At 36.9% G+C, this 22225-nt stretch overlaps 2 protein-coding genes across 3 annotated transcripts in view; one reads left to right on the forward strand and one right to left on the reverse strand.

Annotated features, from left to right (window-relative positions):
- LOC136041905 (muscle-specific protein 20-like) overlaps positions 1 to 19950 on the forward strand; it is a 28020-nt gene extending 8070 nt beyond the window's left edge. Inside the window, exons 3-5 of the mRNA XM_065726700.1 lie at positions 189 to 309; positions 4988 to 5104; positions 19775 to 19950. Of these exons, the coding sequence (XP_065582772.1) occupies positions 189 to 309; positions 4988 to 5104; positions 19775 to 19840 (304 nt within the window). The 3' untranslated portion in view covers positions 19841 to 19950. The remainder of the gene's footprint in view (positions 1 to 188; positions 310 to 4987; positions 5105 to 19774) is intronic.
- LOC136041904 (muscle-specific protein 20-like) overlaps positions 1 to 22225 on the reverse strand; it is a 93809-nt gene that overhangs the window by 56682 nt on the left and 14902 nt on the right. The window contains exon 1 of one of the 2 annotated variants that reach the window (XM_065726699.1): positions 12650 to 12682. The exons of the other annotated variant lie outside the window; for it this stretch is intronic. Within the exon in view, the coding sequence (XP_065582771.1) occupies positions 12650 to 12667 (18 nt within the window). The 5' untranslated portion in view covers positions 12668 to 12682. Of the gene's footprint in view, positions 1 to 12649; positions 12683 to 22225 lie in introns of those variants that run through there. 2 annotated transcript variants of the gene reach the window in all.

A 22225-nucleotide genomic window follows, 5' to 3' on the forward strand; every position in this document is an offset into this window, starting at 1 on the left:
TAGATATTACCATATCCATTAAATATCTAAATACGTAATGACCTTCGACAATTTTTCCCATCCTCAATGTCAAAATAGATGGAATAAAAACTACTTCCAATAAAATCGCTCCGCCACTAATTTTACAGCTCGAGTTTATATTCTATTATGTGGCTCATAACATCTTGACACACCAAATTGTTTTCCAGATTTCAAGCCGCTGTGAAGAAATATGGAGTTCCAGAAGAAGAAATATTCCAGACAGCTGATTTATTTGAGAGGCGAAACATTCCTCAAGTTACCCTGTCTCTTTACGCTCTCGGCAGAATTGTAAGCTTTTTGTTTCTAGCATTACTAATTAAAACAATATGATATGCAATATCGATTGAATCTCCTCAGCAGTTTTCTCTGAGAAGAAAGATTTAGTCCTGTTCGAAGGATTACTTAGACCGTCAAACTGGCGCATCCATTTGACCAATTCAAATTATTAGCATCTTACGGAATTGACGCGAGGGTTGAGTTGAATTGAATGGGGTTGAGTCACAGTGGGCTGAGGTAAAACAGGGCTGAATTAAAAAGTGGTTGAGTCACAATGGGTCCAACTGAAGGAGGCTGTGTTAAATAAGGATTGAGTGAAGTCATCAAAGAACAGGCACATCATATTGATATAGTCGCATATAACATTTGGTACCTTTCCTCGTAGCCCCATAAGTCAGTAGGGAAGGATCCATCCAGCGCCAAAATCAAATCTATGATTTAGGTGAATGAAAAAAGGCAGCGTGTTTTAATACCTCTATGGAGGACACTAACTAAAAAACAAGCTTTTCTTTTAACTGAAAGTAACGAGCAGCATTAAAACTTAAAAAAAAGAAAAATTATTTCGTATATGAGGGGGACTGCCCCTTCCTCAACCCTAATAACTTACGCAAATCTCTTGAAAACCTTCAAAAATACTTCATTCAAATTAAACGATCGTGCTTCGAGCAATGTTTCTTGAATAATTGTGACATAAATTCAAAATTTAGCATAAAGAACGGAGTCCTCCCCCCACACAGAAAATGGAGCCAAAGAAAAAACTGTATACCCAATACTGTATGTGAACAATGGGTAAATTGCGCAACTTACTGCCCTTCCACCAGAGACTACGGGGGGGGGGATCGTGTCATCATCCCTAAAGGCATAAAGAGATGTTTATTATACCAAACAACAAATTTGTGAGAAAGCAAGGTTTCAGCCTATTAATTCGAATACTTCAAAGAAAAGTAGTATACACCTTGATTCATGAAAATATTAGTCAGATGAAAGAAATGCACGATCTTATAGTTACACAAGGAAAAAAATACGATTTCAATCTTACAAACAATTAAGAAAGATTAAAATTGCAATAGTAAAAAAAAATAAGAAAGTAACATGTGTTATATAGTCCACACGATAAATAAGGAACATTTCTTTTCAAGTCATTTAAATCAAAAGCCGTAAGACTAATTTCTGGCCACTAGCAGGAGCTGCCTTGGTGATCCTGTTATGCCACAATATAGTCTTTTGGATGGATTAAGTAAATAAAAAATTCAACTGAAAGTAAGGAACAATCATTATTATTATTATTTTTATTATTATTATTATTATTATTATTATTATTTGTTGAAAACCCATCTTTGCACAAAAAGAAAATGACGGAGCACTACAAAGAGAAAAAAAGCAAAATTTCGCAATATAACGATGACAAGGTATCTATAATTGAAGAAGTGGCTGCAAGCATGTCTTGAAATCTTTTGGTTGTGATTCTCCATAAGTTTAGCAACAAATATAGTATGTTGATGAGCTTTGAATTGCGTGTCGAAACTGGATATCTCAGTAGGTATTTTGCAAAAAGGAGAAAAGTGGAGCGAATTTAAAATTTATCAATATTTGTAAGAATCTTCCAGAAGGGTACAACGTGGTAGATGTGGGGTAGAGCAACAGTGTTGTACAGCGTTGATAGATAACAAAGATTGAAACGAAGCTTAGCAGATACTATGGAAGCATAGGAAGCTGATATGCAGCGTTTGATGACATCTGTTAGGAGATGATGAGGATGAGAAATGGCATTTCCTATGGGAATATCAAGATAAACGATATGGTCAGACGGGCAGATCTTCAAATTCCCAAGTACAATTTCATGAGGAAGTGGGCCTTTTCAGTTCAAAAGCACGACGTCGGACTTTACAGCGTTAAATTCCAGACCAGATTTCAAATATTCTGTTTGTGTTTTTTGGAAAGTTTCAGAAATTTTATCCAAATTTGGCTAATGTTAAAAATGTCATAAGCATAAGTGACTACAAATATATTGAGCTCAGAGAGAATGCAATACATCTCGCACTGATCTTGAGCTTCGAGGGCATATTTATTGAAATAACAAGGTGAGGCAATTGCACCTTGCCTGGTTCCTCTTTTAATTTGGCTTTTAACTGGTATAGTTCTATCCAGTGGCCTTGCCATTTCATCTTGCTTAAGAGGGATTTTAAGACGGACTTGTAGCTTAGAATACATATCCCTTTGAGATTTAATGATAGCCGGATTTACTTCTCTTTTAACAGCCCTCAAAACCATAAGGAGGTGGATCAGGGAGTCAAAGGCAAGGCGAATATCATGGCCCACCAAGGCGAGTGAACCACCCGTACAAGAAGCATCAAGCAGAGCATCAGCAACAACTGCAAGGGCACCTGCACATCCAAAGCCATGTTGAAAGCCAAATTGATGTGGAGGCGTGTATCATTTTTTTCAAGCTACTTTTCAAACAGTAGTTTATAAAGCTTGCATAAACTGGTTGAAACAGTTATGGAAGTGAAAGATGAAAATTGACTGGAGGTTTTTCACTGTTTAGGAATAGGAGAAAGATCTCTCACGCAGAATGTTGACGGAAGCCTTGTGTAAAAATCATCTGCAGCAGTAACGTGAGATGTTCTACAAGAGAAGGACAACCATTTTTTATATGTAGAGCGTGAGTTCCATCTACTCCTCGTGACATATTTGGCCTAAGATGCATAACAGTATCAGCCACAGACATTACAAACACTGTAAAATCAGAGTCAGAGAAGGCACAAAAAATTGCTCAAGCTCTTCAAATTATTTTTGTTTAAGTTGGGGGTCTGGTGGAGAGAATTCAGCCTCATAGAAAGAATACCTCTCAGATAGAGGAACATCAGCAGCGGAAAGGGCTGTTTTGGGGATCCTTGGACGAAGTTTCGACAAAGGAAATAAGGGTTATCTTTGATTTTTTTTTTTTTTTTTTTTTTTTTTGTGCTGACCAGTTCTGTGATTTTCTTTGGGTGGTTTTGAAGTTCCTTGGCAAACTTTCTCTTTAATGCAATGCGGATGGAATTAACAGAACCGGACCGTGATCGGTCGCATTCAATCCATAGATGTAGCCAAAACTTTGCTGAATCACAAGATTGGGAGAAACTTGGATTTTTCACGCCACTTGACAACTGTTCCTGGATGGTAACGCTTCAATGGAACAGGACAAGATTCTGCATATTGTAAAGCGTGGCATATCTCTGCACAATAAATATTAAGGAGAATGCGTTTTTCCTCAGCGGGTCACTGTGAGTGTTTTATTAGCAGGAAAAAGCGTAACTTAATCTTAGAAAGGGTTGTAGAAACACTATCCCAATACGGGTCTAGGTTGATTAATGTGCAATTGCACATATATGATGAATTCGGTGTTTTTGGATTGCTAATGGTTATCTGAGAAGTTTGATTTGGTGAGAAAGAAAACGACAATTGCAGGTGATCAGATATTAAACAATCACAAAGAACCCTCGGTTGAGAGACATCTAAGAAGGGAGAGGTCGTAGCGTGTCTTTGTTGGATATGGACGAGAAATTGTGAATGTATGTGATATCGCGGTCTTTATCAACAACATATAAGTGATTATCGAATGTTTCACCAATCAGAGAAGAGCCGATAGATGGAGCAGTCAGATTTCAGCTAAAATCTCCAACAATAAAACATGCAGAATTACTAGAAATAATGCTTGAAATGCTTCTACACAAATTTTCAGTGGTAAGGTCAAAAAGGCTTTCAGACGTATCGTTATGATAATAAGTTGGCAAATAAACAATATACATAAACATACTATCAACTTTAACAGCAAGAAAGTAATCACAGGATTCTACAAGCAGCGAACGTAAAGTGGGATTCACGTAAGTCACACAAAACCACCCGACGATCTATCACCACCTCTACTTCGCTTTGCAGAAGATGCATAGCAAGTTAATTTATCTTTAGTATCCAAAAGACTTTAGCTTAACTGACTTAAAAGATAGTCTTGTATGCAAATCACATCATGTTTCCACCATATGATTTGTGTGGACAAGCCCATCATGTTTGAACAAGCCCACCATTAATGTTTAGAGTTAAGCACCTCATACTGACATTATGACTGACTGTTGGCACTTCAACCATGTGGATTAAGCTGAATCTTGACTGGACGGTAATTTGGACATTTCACACTGTGACAGGTATGATCACCAGCCTTGCACAACACACGGAACCTACTAGCTGTGCACACGTTTCAACGGTTAGATACATGACTGGTAGAACCGCATCAACCACAAAAAGCATCTGATTGGCAATTAATTGCTGTGTGACCTACCTCGTGACGCTTAAAGCACCGACGAGGAAAGGAGAGAAATTCCTGAACAGGTAGACGTTCATAACCAATACGCACTAATTCTTTCAGGAAAAAATTCGAGGTCACAACGAGTTTCGAACTGCACTTTAAAGATGCGGGAAGCGCAAAATTGGATTATCTTTGTGCTCTTTGTGCTTCGATACGAACTGCCGTGGCCTAAAACAAACCAAAAAAATAGTAGATTTTGCAAACACCGTTCTTTACTTAGGCAGTGCTTTTGCGCAAACATTATCAGCCAAACTACTGCTTCAACATTCCAACTTCAGAAAAAATGAGCTAGAAATCAAAGTTAAAATAAAAATTTCTTGTTTATGTTTCTATTTTTTTTTTTAGACCCAAAAGCATCCGGAATATACTGGTCCGACATTAGGACCAAAAATGGCGGAGAAAGTTGAAAGAACTTTCACAGAAGAACAACTGCGAGCGTCTGAAGGGCACTTATCCTTACAAGTGAGTATAATTGATGTTCTTTTGATTCACCATTAGGACTCTATAAAAGTTCTTGTGATAGGTCTATTTGCCCATTATTTAGAGTAGAAGAACAGTAACCTATAGATATTATTTTGTTTATTTTTAAGTTCTAGAGAGAATGCAGAAAGCAAATAACAGTATCTCGAAATTATGTGATCAGAGGCAAAACTGTAGATGCTATTTGCAGGATTTCTGTTAAAGGCAAGACAAAAATATAAATTTTTCTAACATATTTTCAAAGCAAAAATTCAAAAAAAAAAAAGAAAAAAAAGTTTATCATATGATCAGAGTAGTCACAAAGAAAACATCGATCTCATAAATTGAAAGGAAATTGAATTAAAACCGCCATGACCAATTCTTAGTTATTTAATAATAATAATAATAATAATAATAATTTATTTATAACCTACATCATAACAAGTTATGGCACTTGTGGAGTAACAAAAAGAAAAAAAATGAAATACACTGCAAATAAAATACACTATAAATAGAAAAAACACTATGCTACAATGGGATTAACCGAACAGACGGACCAAAGGATGAGTAGGCGATAAACGATAAAAAGCTAATTCCGACAACCTTCCATGCAAGAGGGCCAACTTTGCACTTATATCAGGGACATCAAACTTACAAATTATCTTCCCATTGCTATACCAAGGGGGGAGATAAAGTAAAAATTTACAATATTTGAAAAAGTCCGAATCTGATTAACATCTTTTTTCTTTATTAGGGGATAAAGACCAGAAAGATAAAGGACAGAATGATCACAGAATGTAGCATATAGTCTACCGAGTGCACGTCTATTATACTTCACTCGATTAGCAACTATCTTAGAATAGCCCATTTGAATTTTCTTTTGAACATCACGAACAGCGCACTGCCGTAGGCAAGAAATTGAATTCGTAACAGTAATACCCAACCACCGAAAGGCGGAAACAAAGGGTATAGAAAAACCGCGACAAGCTAAGGGAGCATTAGAGGAAGTCGGACCATTAAAAACTAGAAATTCACATTTCTCAACATTAAGAGAAAGACCAATTTTAGAAAATAGACGTGAAACTTTTGAGACCATAGACGAGAGACCTTGCTTATTTTTACACAAAAGTAAAAGGTCATCTGCATAAGCAAGATAAGAAACATCTGAGAGTCCAATAAAATAATTTGATCTAATTTCATCTAAAATACCAGAAATGCACATTTTGAATATACTAGGTGATAAAACCCCACCCTGCTTGACACCCCGACAGTGCTTTCACTTACTTGAAGTACTTTTACTTGAAGTACTACTTAAGTAGAATTTTCCATTACTTGTACTTGTACTTCAGTAAAAACTCGAGGATGTACTTGTTACTTGATACTTAAGTAAGATTACGACATACTTATTACTTAAGATACTTTCAATGTACTTGTTTTTCAAATAATTTACCTTTGACACGAAAATTTTGTGTGTTTGCTTTGGCAATGTACAAGAAAACATCACCTTTAGATTTAAAGTAAACTCGGATATAGCTTTTGTGTGTCTGCCCTTTGGCAATTTACAAGAAAACATCATCCTTTAGATTTAGAGTAAACTCGGATATAGCTCCATGCCCTATTTTTGGATATGAAATAAGGTATTTGTTTTTGACGAAAAAAAATTATAGTATGATTAACACTTGGTTTAATTTTTGTTTAAAAGTTATATAACAAAGAAAATTGAAATTATTTCACAGTTCACTGGTCGACAGTGAGCTAAAATCCCTTGTTTTGTGCGAAATGTTGCATACTGTAGTCCATTTGGGCTTATATTTCTGACATTAGCGTTTAAGTTTTGTCATCTCGTCAACTGAACCAGATTTCTACCATTTCATCATCTTCAGGACCATATTATTGGTAAAACTACTGAAGCTATGAATCTTTGCCCATCCAAATGTTGTCTGCAATAAACAAGTCTAGACAATTTAAGCTGGACCCAATGCAGTGGTATTTTGTCAAATTCGTTCCAGCAAATTCAGGTATTCAGACGAATCTGACTTCAGATTTGTCACTCCATTCATAAGTTATAGGCCCTACTAAATATAAGGAAAACTCAACTTTCTTAAGACTTGAAACCCTCTCCCCCTCGCCCTATTTGAGATAGGGTTTGTGATACCAGAGCTTGATATGAGCCCTGATCTTAGGCATCTTTGGTCTAGTTTTCATTCAGATCCATTACTCCATTTGCAAGTTATATTAAATTAAACAGAAAACTTAGATTTTTCAGAAATTAAAACCCACTCCCCCTTGTTAAATTTGAGCTAGGGTCTTTATCTCAAAACTTGGTATGTGTCATGGTGTTAGGCCTCTTTGGTTCAATTTTCATTCAGACCCATCACTCCAGTCGCAAGTTACTCTGAATTAAACGAAAAACTGTTTTTAGCAGGTAAAGCCCTCTCCCCCCTGTTTTATTTGAGCTATGGTATTCATCTTTCAACTTGATGTGTCTCATGATCCTTGGCACCACATCTGGCCATCAAAATTTTCATCCCAGTCCAACCAGTGTTTCTCCCCCTATACGTGATTACACAGACGGACGGACAGACAGACAGACGGACGGACGGATTTGCGTCTTAGGTAGCCATGTTGGCTAATTGGATCTAAAAAAAAAGGAAAACAATGGCATATCATCATCCAGGTATCATCACCTATTTGGATAGTGGAAAATATCCATCAAGATAGGTTTTTGAGATCTGTCTATCTGTCCGCCCGTCTGTGCAATCGAGTATAGCGAGAGAACCGCCAGTCAGATTTGTATTGAAATTGAACTATTTGGATTTAAAATTGAGCTTAATTAGGGCGATGGGGTTTTAAGTGTTAAAAAAAATTCGAGCTTTTTATTTAATTCACTGTAACTTGCATATGGAGATGAATTTCGATGAAAATTGAATAAAGATGCCTAAGAGTATGGTATGCATTGAGGTCTGGGATGGAGACCCAAGCTTAATTAAAAGTTGAGTTTTTCATTTAATTCAGTGTAGCTTGTGAGAGATTGATGGATATCAGTAAAGCTTTTGGTTTAATTTAGTATAACTTGCGAATGGAGCAACGGATCCAAATGAAAGCTAGACCAAAGATGACTAGGATCAGGGCTCATATCGAGCCCTGACACCACAAGCCCTATCTAAAATAGGTCGAGGGGGAGGGGGTTTCAAGTTTTAAGAAAGTCGAGTTTTCCTTCAGTTTAGTAGGGCCTATAACTACTTCCACCCATGGCTTGCCCAAAGCCTGGAAATAACCCTTTTCCAAAATAAGTCATATTGAAGCCAACCTTCAACCAAATATTTCATTCCCAGAGAAAAATTACTTTGTATGGCACTTGGTATTTACCAGGTGACATACAGTGATCGCAAATTCTGTAGGTCTGTCGGTCCCGGTCTTGCTAGTTTAGGCACTTCCAGATAAGCTAGGACGATGAAATTTGGCAGGCGTGTCAGGGACCATACCATATTAAATTTGAAATAGTTGTTTCCCCGATTTGACCATTTTGGGGGGGGGGTGTGAGGACGGTTAATTTGGAAAAATTAAATCGGATCGTAATTAAATTTGATATTTAGGAGGATATCTTGTCTCAGAGCTCTTACTTTAAATTCCGACCGGATCAGGTGACATTGGAGGGGGAAACCTAAAATCTTGCAAAATACTTAGAGTGGAGGGATCGGGATGAAACTTAGTGGGAAAAATAAGCACAAGCCCTAGATATGGGATTGAAATAAACAGAACGAATTCACTCTCTTTTGGGGAGTTGGGTGGAGGGTTAATTCTGAAAAATTAGAAAAAATTAGGTATTTTTAACTTACGAAGGAATGATCGGATCTTGAATTTCATCGGATGAAATTTCATATTAGAAAGACCTCGTAACTCAGATCTCATGTTTTAAATCCCGACCGGATCCAGTGTCATGGGGGGATTTGGGGGGGAACTGGAAATATCTGAAAACGCTTAGAGTGGAGTGATCAGGATGAAACTTGGTGGGAAGAATAAGCACAAGTCCTAGATACGTGTTTGACATAACCGAAATGGATTTGCTCCCTTTGGGGGAGTTGGAGGGGGTGTTAATTCGGAAAAATTACAAAAATTGAGGTATTTTTAACTTAAGAGCGGAGGACCGTTGGTGAGGGATTTTAAATTTGATATTAAGAAGGAACTCATGTCTCAGATCTCATATTTTAAACCTCGACCAGTTCTGGTGACATTGGGTGAGGGTTGGAGGGGGAACCGGAAATCTTGGAAAGCGTTTAGAGTGGAGAGATCGAGATGAAACTTGAAAGGTAGAATAAGAAAACGTCTTAGATGCGTGATTGACGAAACCGGACTAGATCCATTCTCTTTGGGGTAGTTAGGGGGTCCAGTGCTTTGGGGAGTTCGGTACTTCTAGACGTGTCAGGACAATGAAAATTGGTAGGCGTGTCAGGGACCTGCACAAATTGACTTGATACAGCTGATTTCCCCAATTCAACCGTCTGGGGGGGGGAGGTGAAGGGAGAGGAAAAATTAGAAAAATGAGGTATTTTTAACTTGTGAATGGGTGATCGGATCTTAATGAATTTTGATATTGAAAAGACCTTGTGTCTCAGAGCTCTTATTTTAAATGCCGACCAACATTAAGCCTCTGACTTTTCTTTCAAATTAATCTATTGATTCTTATTATTTTGCTTGAGCTCATGCCATATGAGGTCTCGGTTCTTACGACCTCGTCATAAGTGCCATATGAGCTCTTAGCTCTTGTTTTATTCCTTTTTTCTCAGAAGATTTTCGACTTAGTCTCATGGTTTTTGCCACTTCATGGTGTAAAAACTGCTTCTAGAAATAGATAGGTTGCAACTTCGGCCGTATTGTCTTCTAGTATATTTAAATGTGTGCTTGCATCGTCCCTGCGTCCCCTTAGAAGTTCTGTTTCTTACGGTAACATTGTTTTGTCTTCTGTTACATAACCAGACGACGTTCTTCTTGTTGCCCGGACTCGCTGTGGATTGCTTTCCAATTATACTATATTAACCAATGGGCTATCTAAGATTGGACTGTCAGTTAATGCGTCGAAATTCGAGTTTATTTGTTTTAATAGCCCTTATGCGGTCGCTCCATTCGTTGCTGGGACTGCAATTCTGCCATGTTCTTCTTTAGTTAGTTGGCTTGGTCTGTGTTTCGGTCCAACACTGTCAACTACCTCTTCATCCCTAGTGAATCAAGCCGTGAAAAACCTACGCGTCGCTTACGGACAAATATCCCCAAACAAAAGCCGTTACAACCGTAACGGTTTGTGCATGATTTATAACGCTTATTGCGCCCTTGCGCTTTTGTTTTTATCAGGCATGGCTCATCTGTTTCGTAATAAAAATCCCCATACTCTACGTGCGGCTTATTTCAGATATTACAAAATCCTCCTCCGGCTTCCTAGATGGCACCAAAACAGGAAAATAATTGCTCGATTTGGTTTAATAGATATGCCTTCTTGGATTCGGTCTTCCAGTGATGATTTATGTAAAAGGACTATCTACTTTATTCATGTTTACGACCCTCTGCAGCCTTTTTTCTATATTGATACTGGTTAATTAGTCCATGTTGTCTTTTGTTAGTTTGAATTTTTTTTTCCTTGCTGTTTATCGTTTTTGTTTATTTATAATGCTCCGTACTTGGTGTTAAATTGACTTGATACAGCTGATTTCCCCAATTCAACCGTCTGGGGGGGGGGAGGTGAAGGGAGAGGAAAAATTAGAAAAATGAGGTATTTTTAACTTGTGAATGGGTGATCGGATCTTAATGAATTTTGATATTGAAAAGACCTTGTGTCTCAGAGCTCTTATTTTAAATGCCGACCAACATTAAGCCTCTGATTTTTCTTTCAAATTAATCTATTGATTCTTATTATTTTGCTTGAGCTCATGCCATATGAGCTCTCGGTTCTTACGACCTCGTCATAAGTGCCATATGAGCTCTTAGCTCTTGTTTTATTCCTTTTTTCTCAGAAGATTTTCGACTTAGTCTCATGGTTTTTGCCACTTCATGGTGTAAAAACTGCTTCTAGAAATAGATAGGTTGCAACTTCGGCCGTATTGTCTTCTAGTATATTTAAATGTGTGCTTGCATCGTCCCTGCGTCCCCTTAGAAGTTCTGTTTCTTACGGTAACATTGTTTTGTCTTCTGTTGCATAACCAGACGACGTTCTTCTTGTTGCCCGGACTCGCTGTAGATTGCTTTCCAATTCTACTATATTAACCAATGGGCTATCTAAGATTGGACTGTCAGTTAATGCGTCGAAATTCGAGTTTATTTGTTTTAATAGCCCTTATACGGTCGCTCCATTCGTTGCTGGGACTGCAATTCTGCCATGTTCTTCTTTAGTTAGTTGGCTTGGTCTGTGTTTCGGTCCAACACTGTCAACTACCTCTTCATCCCTAGTGAATCAAGCCGTGAAAAACCTACGCGTCGCTTACGGACAAATATCCCCAAACAAAAGCCGTTACAACCGTAACGGTTTGTGCATGATTTATAACGCTTATTGCGCCCTTGCGCTTTTGTTTTTATCAGGCATGGCTCATCTGTTTCGTAATAAAAATCCCCATACTCTACGTGCGGCTTATTTCAGATATTACAAAATCCTCCTCCGGCTTCCTAGATGGCACCAAAACAGGAAAATAATTGCTCGATTTGGTTTAATAGATATGCCTTCTTGGATTCGGTCTTCCAGTGATGATTTATGTAAAAGGACTATCTACTTTATTCATGTTTACGACCCTCTGTAGCCTTTTTTCTATATTGATACTGGTTAATTAGTCCATGTTGTCTTTTGTTAGTTTGAATTTTTTTTCCTTGCTGTTTATCGTTTTTGTTTATTTATAATGCTCCGTACTTGGTGTTTTTTTTATACTTTTACGGCTAATAAAGTTCATTCATTGATTCATTTATTCACTCTGCAGTTTGACCGGCCGAATGGAATGCGTCTGAATAAGCGGGCTTGCTGCAGGCCCACGATTTTATAGGGCCTTAAAACTTAAAACGATCAGAAATTACACGTTTTAAAACTTAAAACGAACAGAAATTACTCCGTATTTGAAAGGGGAGTTTCCTCCTCAACGCCCCGCTCTTTACGCTAAAGTTTTTACTGTTTTAAAATGTAGAGTTAAGAAAAAGAGTCAAACTTTAGCGTAAAGAGCGGGGCGTTGAGGAGGAAAATCCCCTTCCAAATACGGAGTAATTTCTGTTCGTTTTAAGGTTTAATGTCGCTCCTTACTTTCATTTAAAAAACGTTTTTTGTTTTTGTTGAAAATAAATATAGGTCACTGTTATATGTCATTACAATCCCAAGCCAATTGTTGTGAAATAACAAGGTTACTGAATTAATTATGAAGCATAGGTCAGGATTAAAAGTCTCTATTATTCCAAGCCAATTGTTGCGAAATAACAAGGTCACTGAATTAATTATGAAGCTTAGGTCAGGATTAAAAGACTCCATGATCCCAAACCAAATATTGTGAAATGTTCAATTAATTCACTTGACAAGAAACTCACTGATTTAGTAGTGTTCATAAAATATCCAATTTTAGCTGCTCAAGCATTGAACTCTGAAACAAGACTGAAGCTGAGACTGAGTTCTCAGCTTAAGTTCTTACTTTACTCTTAACTTGTAAGAACAAATGGGGTGTCTAAACTTAACTTTTTTTTTTTTTCTCGTGTAAACATTGTTCTTTGTTTTTTCCCGTAAACGAATATGCAAACCCAACACTTTTAAGACTAAATTGTCTGTAATAATTTACAGAAAATAAGAAATGATTGTAATGTTATTTTTTTAATGTTTAATAGGAAATACTGCACAATAAAAATCCATATAAAGAGAATATTTAATCTTGTGGCGTAATCATCTGATCAACATTATCTTGATTTAGTTGACCATATATGCGTTATCAGATCAACCTCAAAGTTACAGGATCAGAAAAACACACTTAATAAAAATGTTTCCCTTTAATTAGATTCGAAGCTATACTTTCACAATTCTGCAAAGCAGACAAGCCATGGCTTAACTGACAGCGCTGTTTAAAGTAGTTCGAAATAGTTTCTTCCAAAAATGTCGATATAGGAGCCAAAAGTAAATATGAAGCCTGACAGCAACAAACTGATCTCTAATGCTTTTCATAGTTTAACGCCAGCTGTGATATCAATAACTTTCAACATACAATTAAAATTAGATGAAGAACCTAATTATAAAAGCAAATATTGTTTTAATAACGAGAAAGTAATTGAAAATCATACAAAAATGATGGATTTATTTATCAGGCAACATATTGGTCTCACCAGATATAATATCAATAGTGAGCTACATAAAAATTTAAATTGTTAGAAACATGCCTTAGTGTTGCTCAAAACAAAGAAAAGATAAACCATAATATAAACTCCGGAAATCTGGCTATTTCTCTCTATACAAAGGATAATTTCAAAGCTATCATACAAATTCTAAAGCTAGTCTATAGTCCTAATTAAATAAAGAAAACAAGTTTTTTTTAACAGGAAGTAAGGAGCGACATTAAAACTTAAAACGAACAGAAATTACTCAGTATATGAAAGGGGCTGTTCCCTCCTCAATGTCTTGCTCTTTATGCTAAAGCTTGACTCTTTCTCTCAACTCTACTTTTTAAAACAGTAAAAAATTTAGCATAAAGAGCGGGGCGTTGAGGAGGGAACAGCCCCTTTACTCAATTTCTGGACGTTTTTGAATTAATGCATGTTTTGATTTTGGCTCCCCGCATATGAATAATTAAAAGAAAATTTGCGTTTTAATTTATTTTTTGGCTAAATGGCTTTCTCATAGTTTTGATCGGACGATTTTGAGAAAAAAAGGAGCGGGGGATAGACCTAGTTACCCACCAATTTTTGGCTACTTAAAAAGGCAACTAGAACTTTAATTTTTAACTTTAATTTTTTACGAACGTTTTTATTAGTAAAAATACACGTAACTTACGAATTAACTTACGTAACGAACTTCTATATTCCTATGTTTTTATTACGTATATGAGGGGTTTACCCCCCCCCCCGTTAATACCTCGCTCTTTACACTAAAGCTTAAATTTTGTCCCAATTCCTTGGGAATGACCCCTGAATCACAAAGGCCGTAGAATAAATACTTGAAATGAATAAAATTACTTTAGAGTAAAGAGCCTGGTTTTAGAAAGAGGTGAACCCCTCATATGCGTAATAATTTCTGTTCGTTTTAAGTTTTATTGCTGCTCCATACTTAAGCTGAAAAAACTTTTTAATATTTATTTTTTCATTGTTTTTTTAAAAATTGCTAAAACATCCTGCACCCCCTTCGTGGAAATTCTCTTCCCACATGACAAAATCTTCCATGGAAAGTTCCCCCGACATAACCTCCTCCCCTCAACTCCTCCCCCCACCAAAAAAATTCCCTGAAAGCGTCTGTAAACTTCCTGAGTAACAAACTTTAGCGTCCACCACTATATGTAAACATTGGTCAAAGTTTGTAACTTGCAGCCCCTCCCACGGGAACTGTGGGAGAGTAAGTCGTCCCCAAAGACACAGTTATTAGATTTTGCGACTATGTTGAATAAAATGGCTATCTCACAATTTTGATTATGTAACTTTGGGGAAAATGAGCGTGGGAGGGGGCCTAGGTGCCGTCCAATTTTTTGGTCACTTAAAAAGGGCACTAGAGCTTTTAAAATACATTATAATGAGTCCTTTCACGACATTCTAGGACCACTGGGTCAACAAGATCACCCCTGGGGAAAAAAAACACGCATCCGTGATCTGTCTTGTGGCAAAATTACAAAATTCCACATTTTTGTATATAGGAGCTTGAAACTTCTACTGTAGGGTTCTCTGATACGCTGAATCTGATGGTGTGACTTTTGTTAAGATTCTATGACTTTTATGGGGTGTTTCGCCCCATTTTCTAAAATTTAGGCAAATTTTCTCAGGCTTGTAACTTGTGATGGGTAAGACCAAATTTGATGAAACCTATATATTTAAAATAAGCATTAAAATGTGATTCTTTTGATGTAACTATTGGTATCAAAATTGCATTCTTTAGAGATTCGGTTACTATTGAGCTGGGTCGCTCCTTCCTACAGTTCGTTACCACAAACTGTTTGATACTATGAAGATGGCTTCACTTTGGACTTGCCAAAAAACAATCATAGAATGTCCTTTTCAAACAGTTCGAGGAACGAACATATCAAAAGAATCGGATTTTTATGCTAATTTCAAATTTATAAGTTTCATTAAGTTCAGTCTTGCCCATCAAAGGTTACGAGCCTGAGAAAATTTGCGTTATTTTAGAAAAAAATAAATCGATAGAAAAAAATTTTGAGATAGCCATTTTGTTCATTATAGTTGAAAGGCCCAATAATTATGCCTTTGGATATAACATAAACCCCCCACGGCCCCAGGGGAAAGGTCTTTAAGTTCTAAAAAGTAGTCCATTGTTTACGCATAGTATTAGTTATTGGGAAGCATGCATACATTTTAGGATGGGAAGACGAATTTTATGCTGGGATTTTTTCACGGGGGAACTTTTCTTGGGGAGGGAAGTTTCCAGGGGGGAACTTGTCAAAGTAATTTATACACTGGGGGAATTAGCCACAATTCATATACAAAATTCTTATCAAATTTCTCGCTTTCTCTTTTCTGTCTCAATTTTACACTTGGAGTTGTTAAGAATAATTGTATTAGGTGTATCTTCGCCAAGATTGAATTGTCTAGGGACTACATCCGTGGGGAGGGTATTTCTCCGTGGAGGTGGGCCCAGATTTCCCGGGATTATTTAAAAAAAGATCAGAAATTCAATTAAAAAACAAGTTTTTTCAACTGAAAGTAAGGAGCAAAATTAATACTTAAAACGAACAAAAATTATTACGCATATGAATCAGGTTGTCTCCTCCTCAACACCCCCCCCTTTACGCTAAAGTTTTAATGTGTCCCAATTCTTTAAGAACAACTCCTGAAACACAAGGGTCGTTTAATCAAACAGTTCGTGGTAACGAACTGTAGTAAGGAGCGACCCGGCTCAATAGTAAACGAAACTCTAAAAAACGGAATTTCGATGCTAAAAGATATATCAAAAGAATCAGATTTTTATGCTGATTTCAAATATATAAGTTTTATCAAATTAAGTATTTGTCATCAAAAGTTACGAGCCTGAGAAAATTTGCCTTATTTTGGAAAATAGGGGAAAACACCCCTAAAAGTCATACGACCGTAACGAAAATCAAACCATTGCATTCAGCGTATCAGAGAACCCTACAGAAAAAATTTCAAGGTCCAATCTACAAAAATGTGGGATTTCGTATTTTTTGCCAGAAGACTAATCACGGGTGCGTGTTTATTTGTTTATTTTTTTTTTCTTTTCCTCAGGGGTCATCGTATCGACCAAGTGGTCCTAGAGTGTTGCAAGAGGGCTCATTCTAACGGAAATGAAAAGTTCTAGTGCTCTTTTTAAGTGACCGAAAAAATTGGAGGGCACCTAGGCCCCCTCCCACGCTCATTTTTTCCCAAAGTCAACGGATCAAAATTTTGAGATAGCCATTTTGTTCCGCATAGCCGAAAACTATAATATCTATGTCTTTGGGGATGACTTACCCCCCACAGTCCCTGGAGGAGGGGCTGCAAGTTACTAACTTTGACGAATGTTTACATACAGTAATGGTTATTGGGAAGTGTACCGATGTTTTCAGGGGGATTTTTTTTTTGTTTGGGTTTGGGGTTCTGGGGAGGGGGCTATATGGGAGGATCTTTCCTTGGAGGAATATTTCATGGGGGAAGAGAAATTCAATGAAAAGGGCGCAGGATTTTCTAGCATTACTATTAAAAAACAATGAAAATATAAACATGAAAAAGTTTTTTTCGATTGAAAGTAAGGAGAAGCATTAAAACTTAAAACGAACAGAGATTATTACGCATATAAGGGGTTCTAAAAATACTTTAGCATAAAGAGCGAGGTATTTAGAAGGAGATAAATACTTCGCTCTTTATGCTAAATTATTTTTAGTAATTTCAACTATTTATTCTACGGCCTTTCTGATTCAGGGGTCATTCTTAAAGAATTGGGACAAAACAAGATTTAGTGTGAAGAGCGAGGTACTAACGAGGGGACAAACTCCCTCATATTTATAATCAAAAATATAAGAATATAAAAGTTTGTTACGTAAGTTAATTCTTAAGTTACGTATATTTTTTACTAATAAAAACGTTCGTTAAAAATTAAAAGTTCTAGGTGCCTTTATAAGTAACCGAAAAAATTGGAGGGCAACTAGGCCTCCTTTCCCACCCCTTATTTCTCAAAATCGTTTGATCAAAACTAAGAGAAAGCCATTTAGCCAAAAAAAAAGAATTAATATGCAAATTTCATTTTAATAATTTATGTACGGAGAGCCAAAATCAGACATGCATTAATTCAAAAACTTTCAGAAATTAAATAAAAAAACAAGTTTTTTGAAATGAAAGTAAGGAGCGACATTAAAACTTAAAACGAACAGAAATTACTCCTTATTTCCTCCTCGACACCCCGCTCCTTGCGCTAAAGTTTGACTCTTTCTCGCAACTCTACTTTTTAAAACAATAAATAACTTTAGCGTAAAGAGCGGGGTGTCGAGGAGGAAAAGCCCCTTTCATATAAGGAGTAATTTCTGTTCGTTTTAAGTTTTAATGTCGCTCCTTACTTTCATTTCAATAAACTTGTTTTTTTTTATTTATTGGAACAAAAAGAAGCTTTTTTCAAAAGTACAAAAAAACTTCAGCGTAAAGAGCGAGGTGTTGAGGACGAGGCAACCCGCTTCGTATACGAAATAATTTCCGGTTCTAGCGTTGTTCCTTACTTTCGGGTGAAAAAACTATTTTTTTTTTTTTTTTTTTTTTTTTTTTTTTTTTTTTTTTTTTTTTTTTTTTTTTTTAATTCGGACCAAAACGAGAGCCAATCATTAGACTAAGCTCGTGGTGCAGAACTGAAAAAAAAAATCAAACGAAAAAAATTAAGCAACAATACTAAAATGCTTTATTTTCATATTGTAATAACTGTCGTCAATCGGTTTGCTTTTACTGTACCAAACTCCTATGTTGTTTTGTGTTTTCAACAAAGTGCTAGTTTTCTACGGTCAGGCAAAGAAGGAAATATCATCAGTTGGTTTATTTGCACTAGTTGTATCGATATATGTTATGTATGCTGTGAAGCAATAAGTTTTGTACGTTTGAAGTTTCAACTTCGCCCGTTACTTCCCCAAAAAAAACTTTTTTTTTTAATTAATAACTTACAGATCGCCTTGCGTTTTAATACGGGTCTTCACTTTTCTTTGAAAAACTTCTCTTTTCGAAAATGTTTGTCAATTAATTTATGTTCCTTGTAAATTAACATAGATTAAATATTAGTTAATGATCGAAAAATTTGATGTCTTTGAAGTTTACCTAGTTCTATGAATTTGGACTATAATTCAAACTCTCAACAACACTTGAATCTTCATCAAAATTTTCGATCACCGGCGGTTTTGCATAATAAACTAAGAAATATTTTTGCCGTAGAATTTTTGGTGGATTTTTATAAATTCGCTATTAATAATATGAACTGAAAATCTGCGTAATTTTTGGTTTTCTATAGGGCTGAAGCCATCCCGACTTCCATCCTGTAGACACCCTTGAACATACCTGTATCTTAATCATTTTATTAATAGGATCGCTCGTTGTATTTTCTTGTAACTATTTGTGTATTTAACATAAATCCATGTCAAAACCATTTATAAAAAAAGGCTTTTTGTTCTCTACAAAAAATGGACATAATGAATCAAGGTAGCCAGATATTCGCTGTCTTAATTAACGCCCCCTCTGCCGTGGGAATTTTAATTGGGGTGTCTGCACGGCCGGAAATTTAAAGCAGGTCAACCTATAACAGCATTTTTTGTCCTCTTCAAGTTCTCGTTGGTTCAGTCTAGCGCACAGAGGTCCACGAGACCCAGATGCTTATGACTATAATTTTCATGGCGATTCGATAGGTGAAATTCAGGGCCCTGTTTTTCGTGTGGGGGGGGGGGTCCTTAGCCTTTCAGTATTTTGACCTGGAGTGATATAAAGCATCCAACATCAAACAATTGTGCTGAACAAAAGTATTGCAAGGCCTTGCTGATCAGAAAAGGAAGTTCCTGGCTCATTTTCTGGCGAAACATTTTTTTTATTTTTTTCTAAGCATCAGGGTCCCTCGACTTAACAGCTTAAATACATAAGAGAATATAAAAATATACACAACCATGCGGGATAGGTAATAAACACAACGCCTATATATTAATTGCAAGATCAACCGTAGCATTTCGCAACCGACCCACATCTCCCTTTGTGACAGTTTAGTGACAGACCAATCAATGACTCTTCCAAGGGTGTATCCAGGATTTTTTCGAGGGGGAGGCAAAAAAAATTACAATCACTACGAAGTTTGTTTATAGGCATTTTGTTACTTTTTTATGAGTCAGACGAAAATTTTGAGAGGGGGAGGGGGAGGGTGACCCAATGGCCTTCCACCTAGGATACGTCATTAGAGTCATATCTTAGTGTATCCTCATATAATTTCTTAAAAGTAAGCATTGAAACCCTGGACTTCAATGTTTAATAACTTAAAGCTAAACTTCTTTTTTTTTTTTTTTTTAGGCTGGATACAACAAAGGAGCATCTCAGTCTGGTCTTGGCGGTTTTGGCAACACACGGCATATGTAAATACTCGAAGTGCTTCTTGTTTGCTTCATCTCGTTTTCTTTCCACTCACATATTTTTCTAATTTTTCGTTGTCTGTTTGACAATTAATTCAATAAAGTTTAATCGATTTATGACGTGCAAGAAATGTTAAAGAAATTACAAATTAAAAACAGTCAGACAATAATCAATTTAGCAGAGGCCATCTCTTTTTTCTTCTCAAATGAAAATTTCTCTGTCACGAATAATTAAGCTCACTTCCTTTGAAAATAGACTTCTGCCAAGGGGGTGCGGCTAGGAAGTTCATTATAGTTGATAGAAGACAGTATGTGTCGGGATATTTTGGTACAAGAAGAGAGAACCGGACATATCACTCATCAAAAGCAAATGTTATAGCAATTTATCTAATCAATATTCATTCCAAATAGCATACAATCTGAGTTATATACATTTGGGATACATTCGACATTGCAGTATATGAGTCAAGAATCAGTAACCCTTGGGATGCCTCTATGCGCACGGTTTCCTACTTTCCTTCTGTTTTTGTTGTACAGATTAGATTGCTGAAAAATAATAAGTTCGGTGAAAAAGCCAGTTCATGTCAATCGTGCAATATTGAGCTTATGACGCTCAATATTGCATCTCTGAATGCCAAATGTACCGCCATTTGTGGTGAACTTACACCTAACATAGCACATACCGCCTGGTGTACACGGTTTTCGGCACTAGGTATTTCCTCTTTTTTCTCTCAGGATACAGACTAAATCCCCGTAGCCTTTTCTATCCGCGCTTTACCAATGACTTTCAGTCATCACTGCTGTTCCAAGTTCCAAGGTTCCATGTTTTCTACTTTCAACTACACCTGCATTAAATCTTCACTAGCTTTCCCAGAAAAACAAAAGCTAAGAGCTCATATGGCACTTGTGACAAGGTCGGAAGAGCCAAGAGCTCATATGGTATGAGCTCTAGGAAAATTCTAAGAATCAATAGATTCCTTTAAAAGAAAAATCAGAAGCTTAATGCCGGTCAGGATTGAAAATAGGAGCTCTGAGACACAAGGTCCTTCTAAATATCAAAATTCATTAAGATCCGATCAACCATTCACAAGTTAAAAATACCTCAATTTTTCTAATTTTTCCTCTCCCTACAGCCCCCCAGATGTTCGAATCGGGGAAAACGACTTTATTAAGCTAATTTACACAGCTCCCTGACACGCCTACCAATTTTCATCGTCCTAGCAAATCCAGAAGCACCAAACTCGCCAAAGCACTGAACCCCAATATCTAACTCCCCTAAAGAGAGCGGATCCAGTCCGGTTACGTCAGTAACGTATCTACGACATTTATAAGCATTTTCTGAGATTTCTGGTTTTCTCCTCCAGCTCCCCCCAATGTCAACTGATCTGGTCGGGATTTGAAATAAGAGCTCTGAGACATGATTTTCTTCTAAATATAAAATTTCATTAAGATCCGGTCACCCGTTCTTAAGTTAAAAATACTTCAATTTTTCTAACTTTTCCAAATTAGCAACCCCCAGCTCCCCCAAAGAGAACGGATCCGTACCAATAATGTCAATCTCGTATCTATAACTTGTGTTTATTCTTCCCATCAAGTTTCATCCTGATATCTCCACCCTAAGCGTTTTCCAAGATCTCCGGTTTCCAAGATTTCTGTATCCCCCCTCCAACCTTCTATGTCCCCGGATCCAATTCCAATTGAAAATGGAGCATCTGAGACATATTATCCTTCTATATATCAAATTTCATTGAGATCCCATTACCCATTCGTAAGATACCTCGATTTCACGTTTTCCAAGAATTCCGGCTTCCCCCTCCAACTCCCTTCAATGTCACCGGATCCGGTCGGGATTTAAATGAGAGTTTTAAAGCACAAGATCCTTCCAGATATTAAATTTCATTAAGATCTGATCACCCGTTCGTAAGTTACAAATACCTCATTTTTTCTAATTTTTCCAACTTACCCCCCCCCCTCCCAACTCCACCAAAGAGACCGGATCCGGTCCAGTTATGTCAGTCACCTATCTTGGACTTGACTTATTCTCTCCACCAAGTTTCATCCTGATCTCTCCGTTTTAAACGTTTTCCAAGATTTTTGCCCCCCCCCCTAATGACACTGGACCCGGTCGGGATAAAAAATGAAAGATCTGAGTTTCGAGGTCCTTCTAAATATGAGATTTCATTAAGATACGGTCACTCTTTCGCAAGTTACAAATACCTCATTTTTTCTAATTTTTTTTACAATTAACGTACCCTCCCCAACTCCCCCGAAGAGAGAAGATCCGTTCCAGTTATGTCAATCCCGTATCTAGGACTTGTGCTTATTTTTCCCACCATGTTTCATCCCGATCCCTCCACTGTAAGCATTTTCCAAGAGTTTAGGTTCCCCCCCC

Source organism: Artemia franciscana, unplaced genomic scaffold (assembly GCF_032884065.1).
Source record: "Artemia franciscana unplaced genomic scaffold, ASM3288406v1 PGA_scaffold_49, whole genome shotgun sequence".
Lineage (NCBI taxonomy): Eukaryota > Metazoa > Arthropoda > Branchiopoda > Anostraca > Artemiidae > Artemia > Artemia franciscana.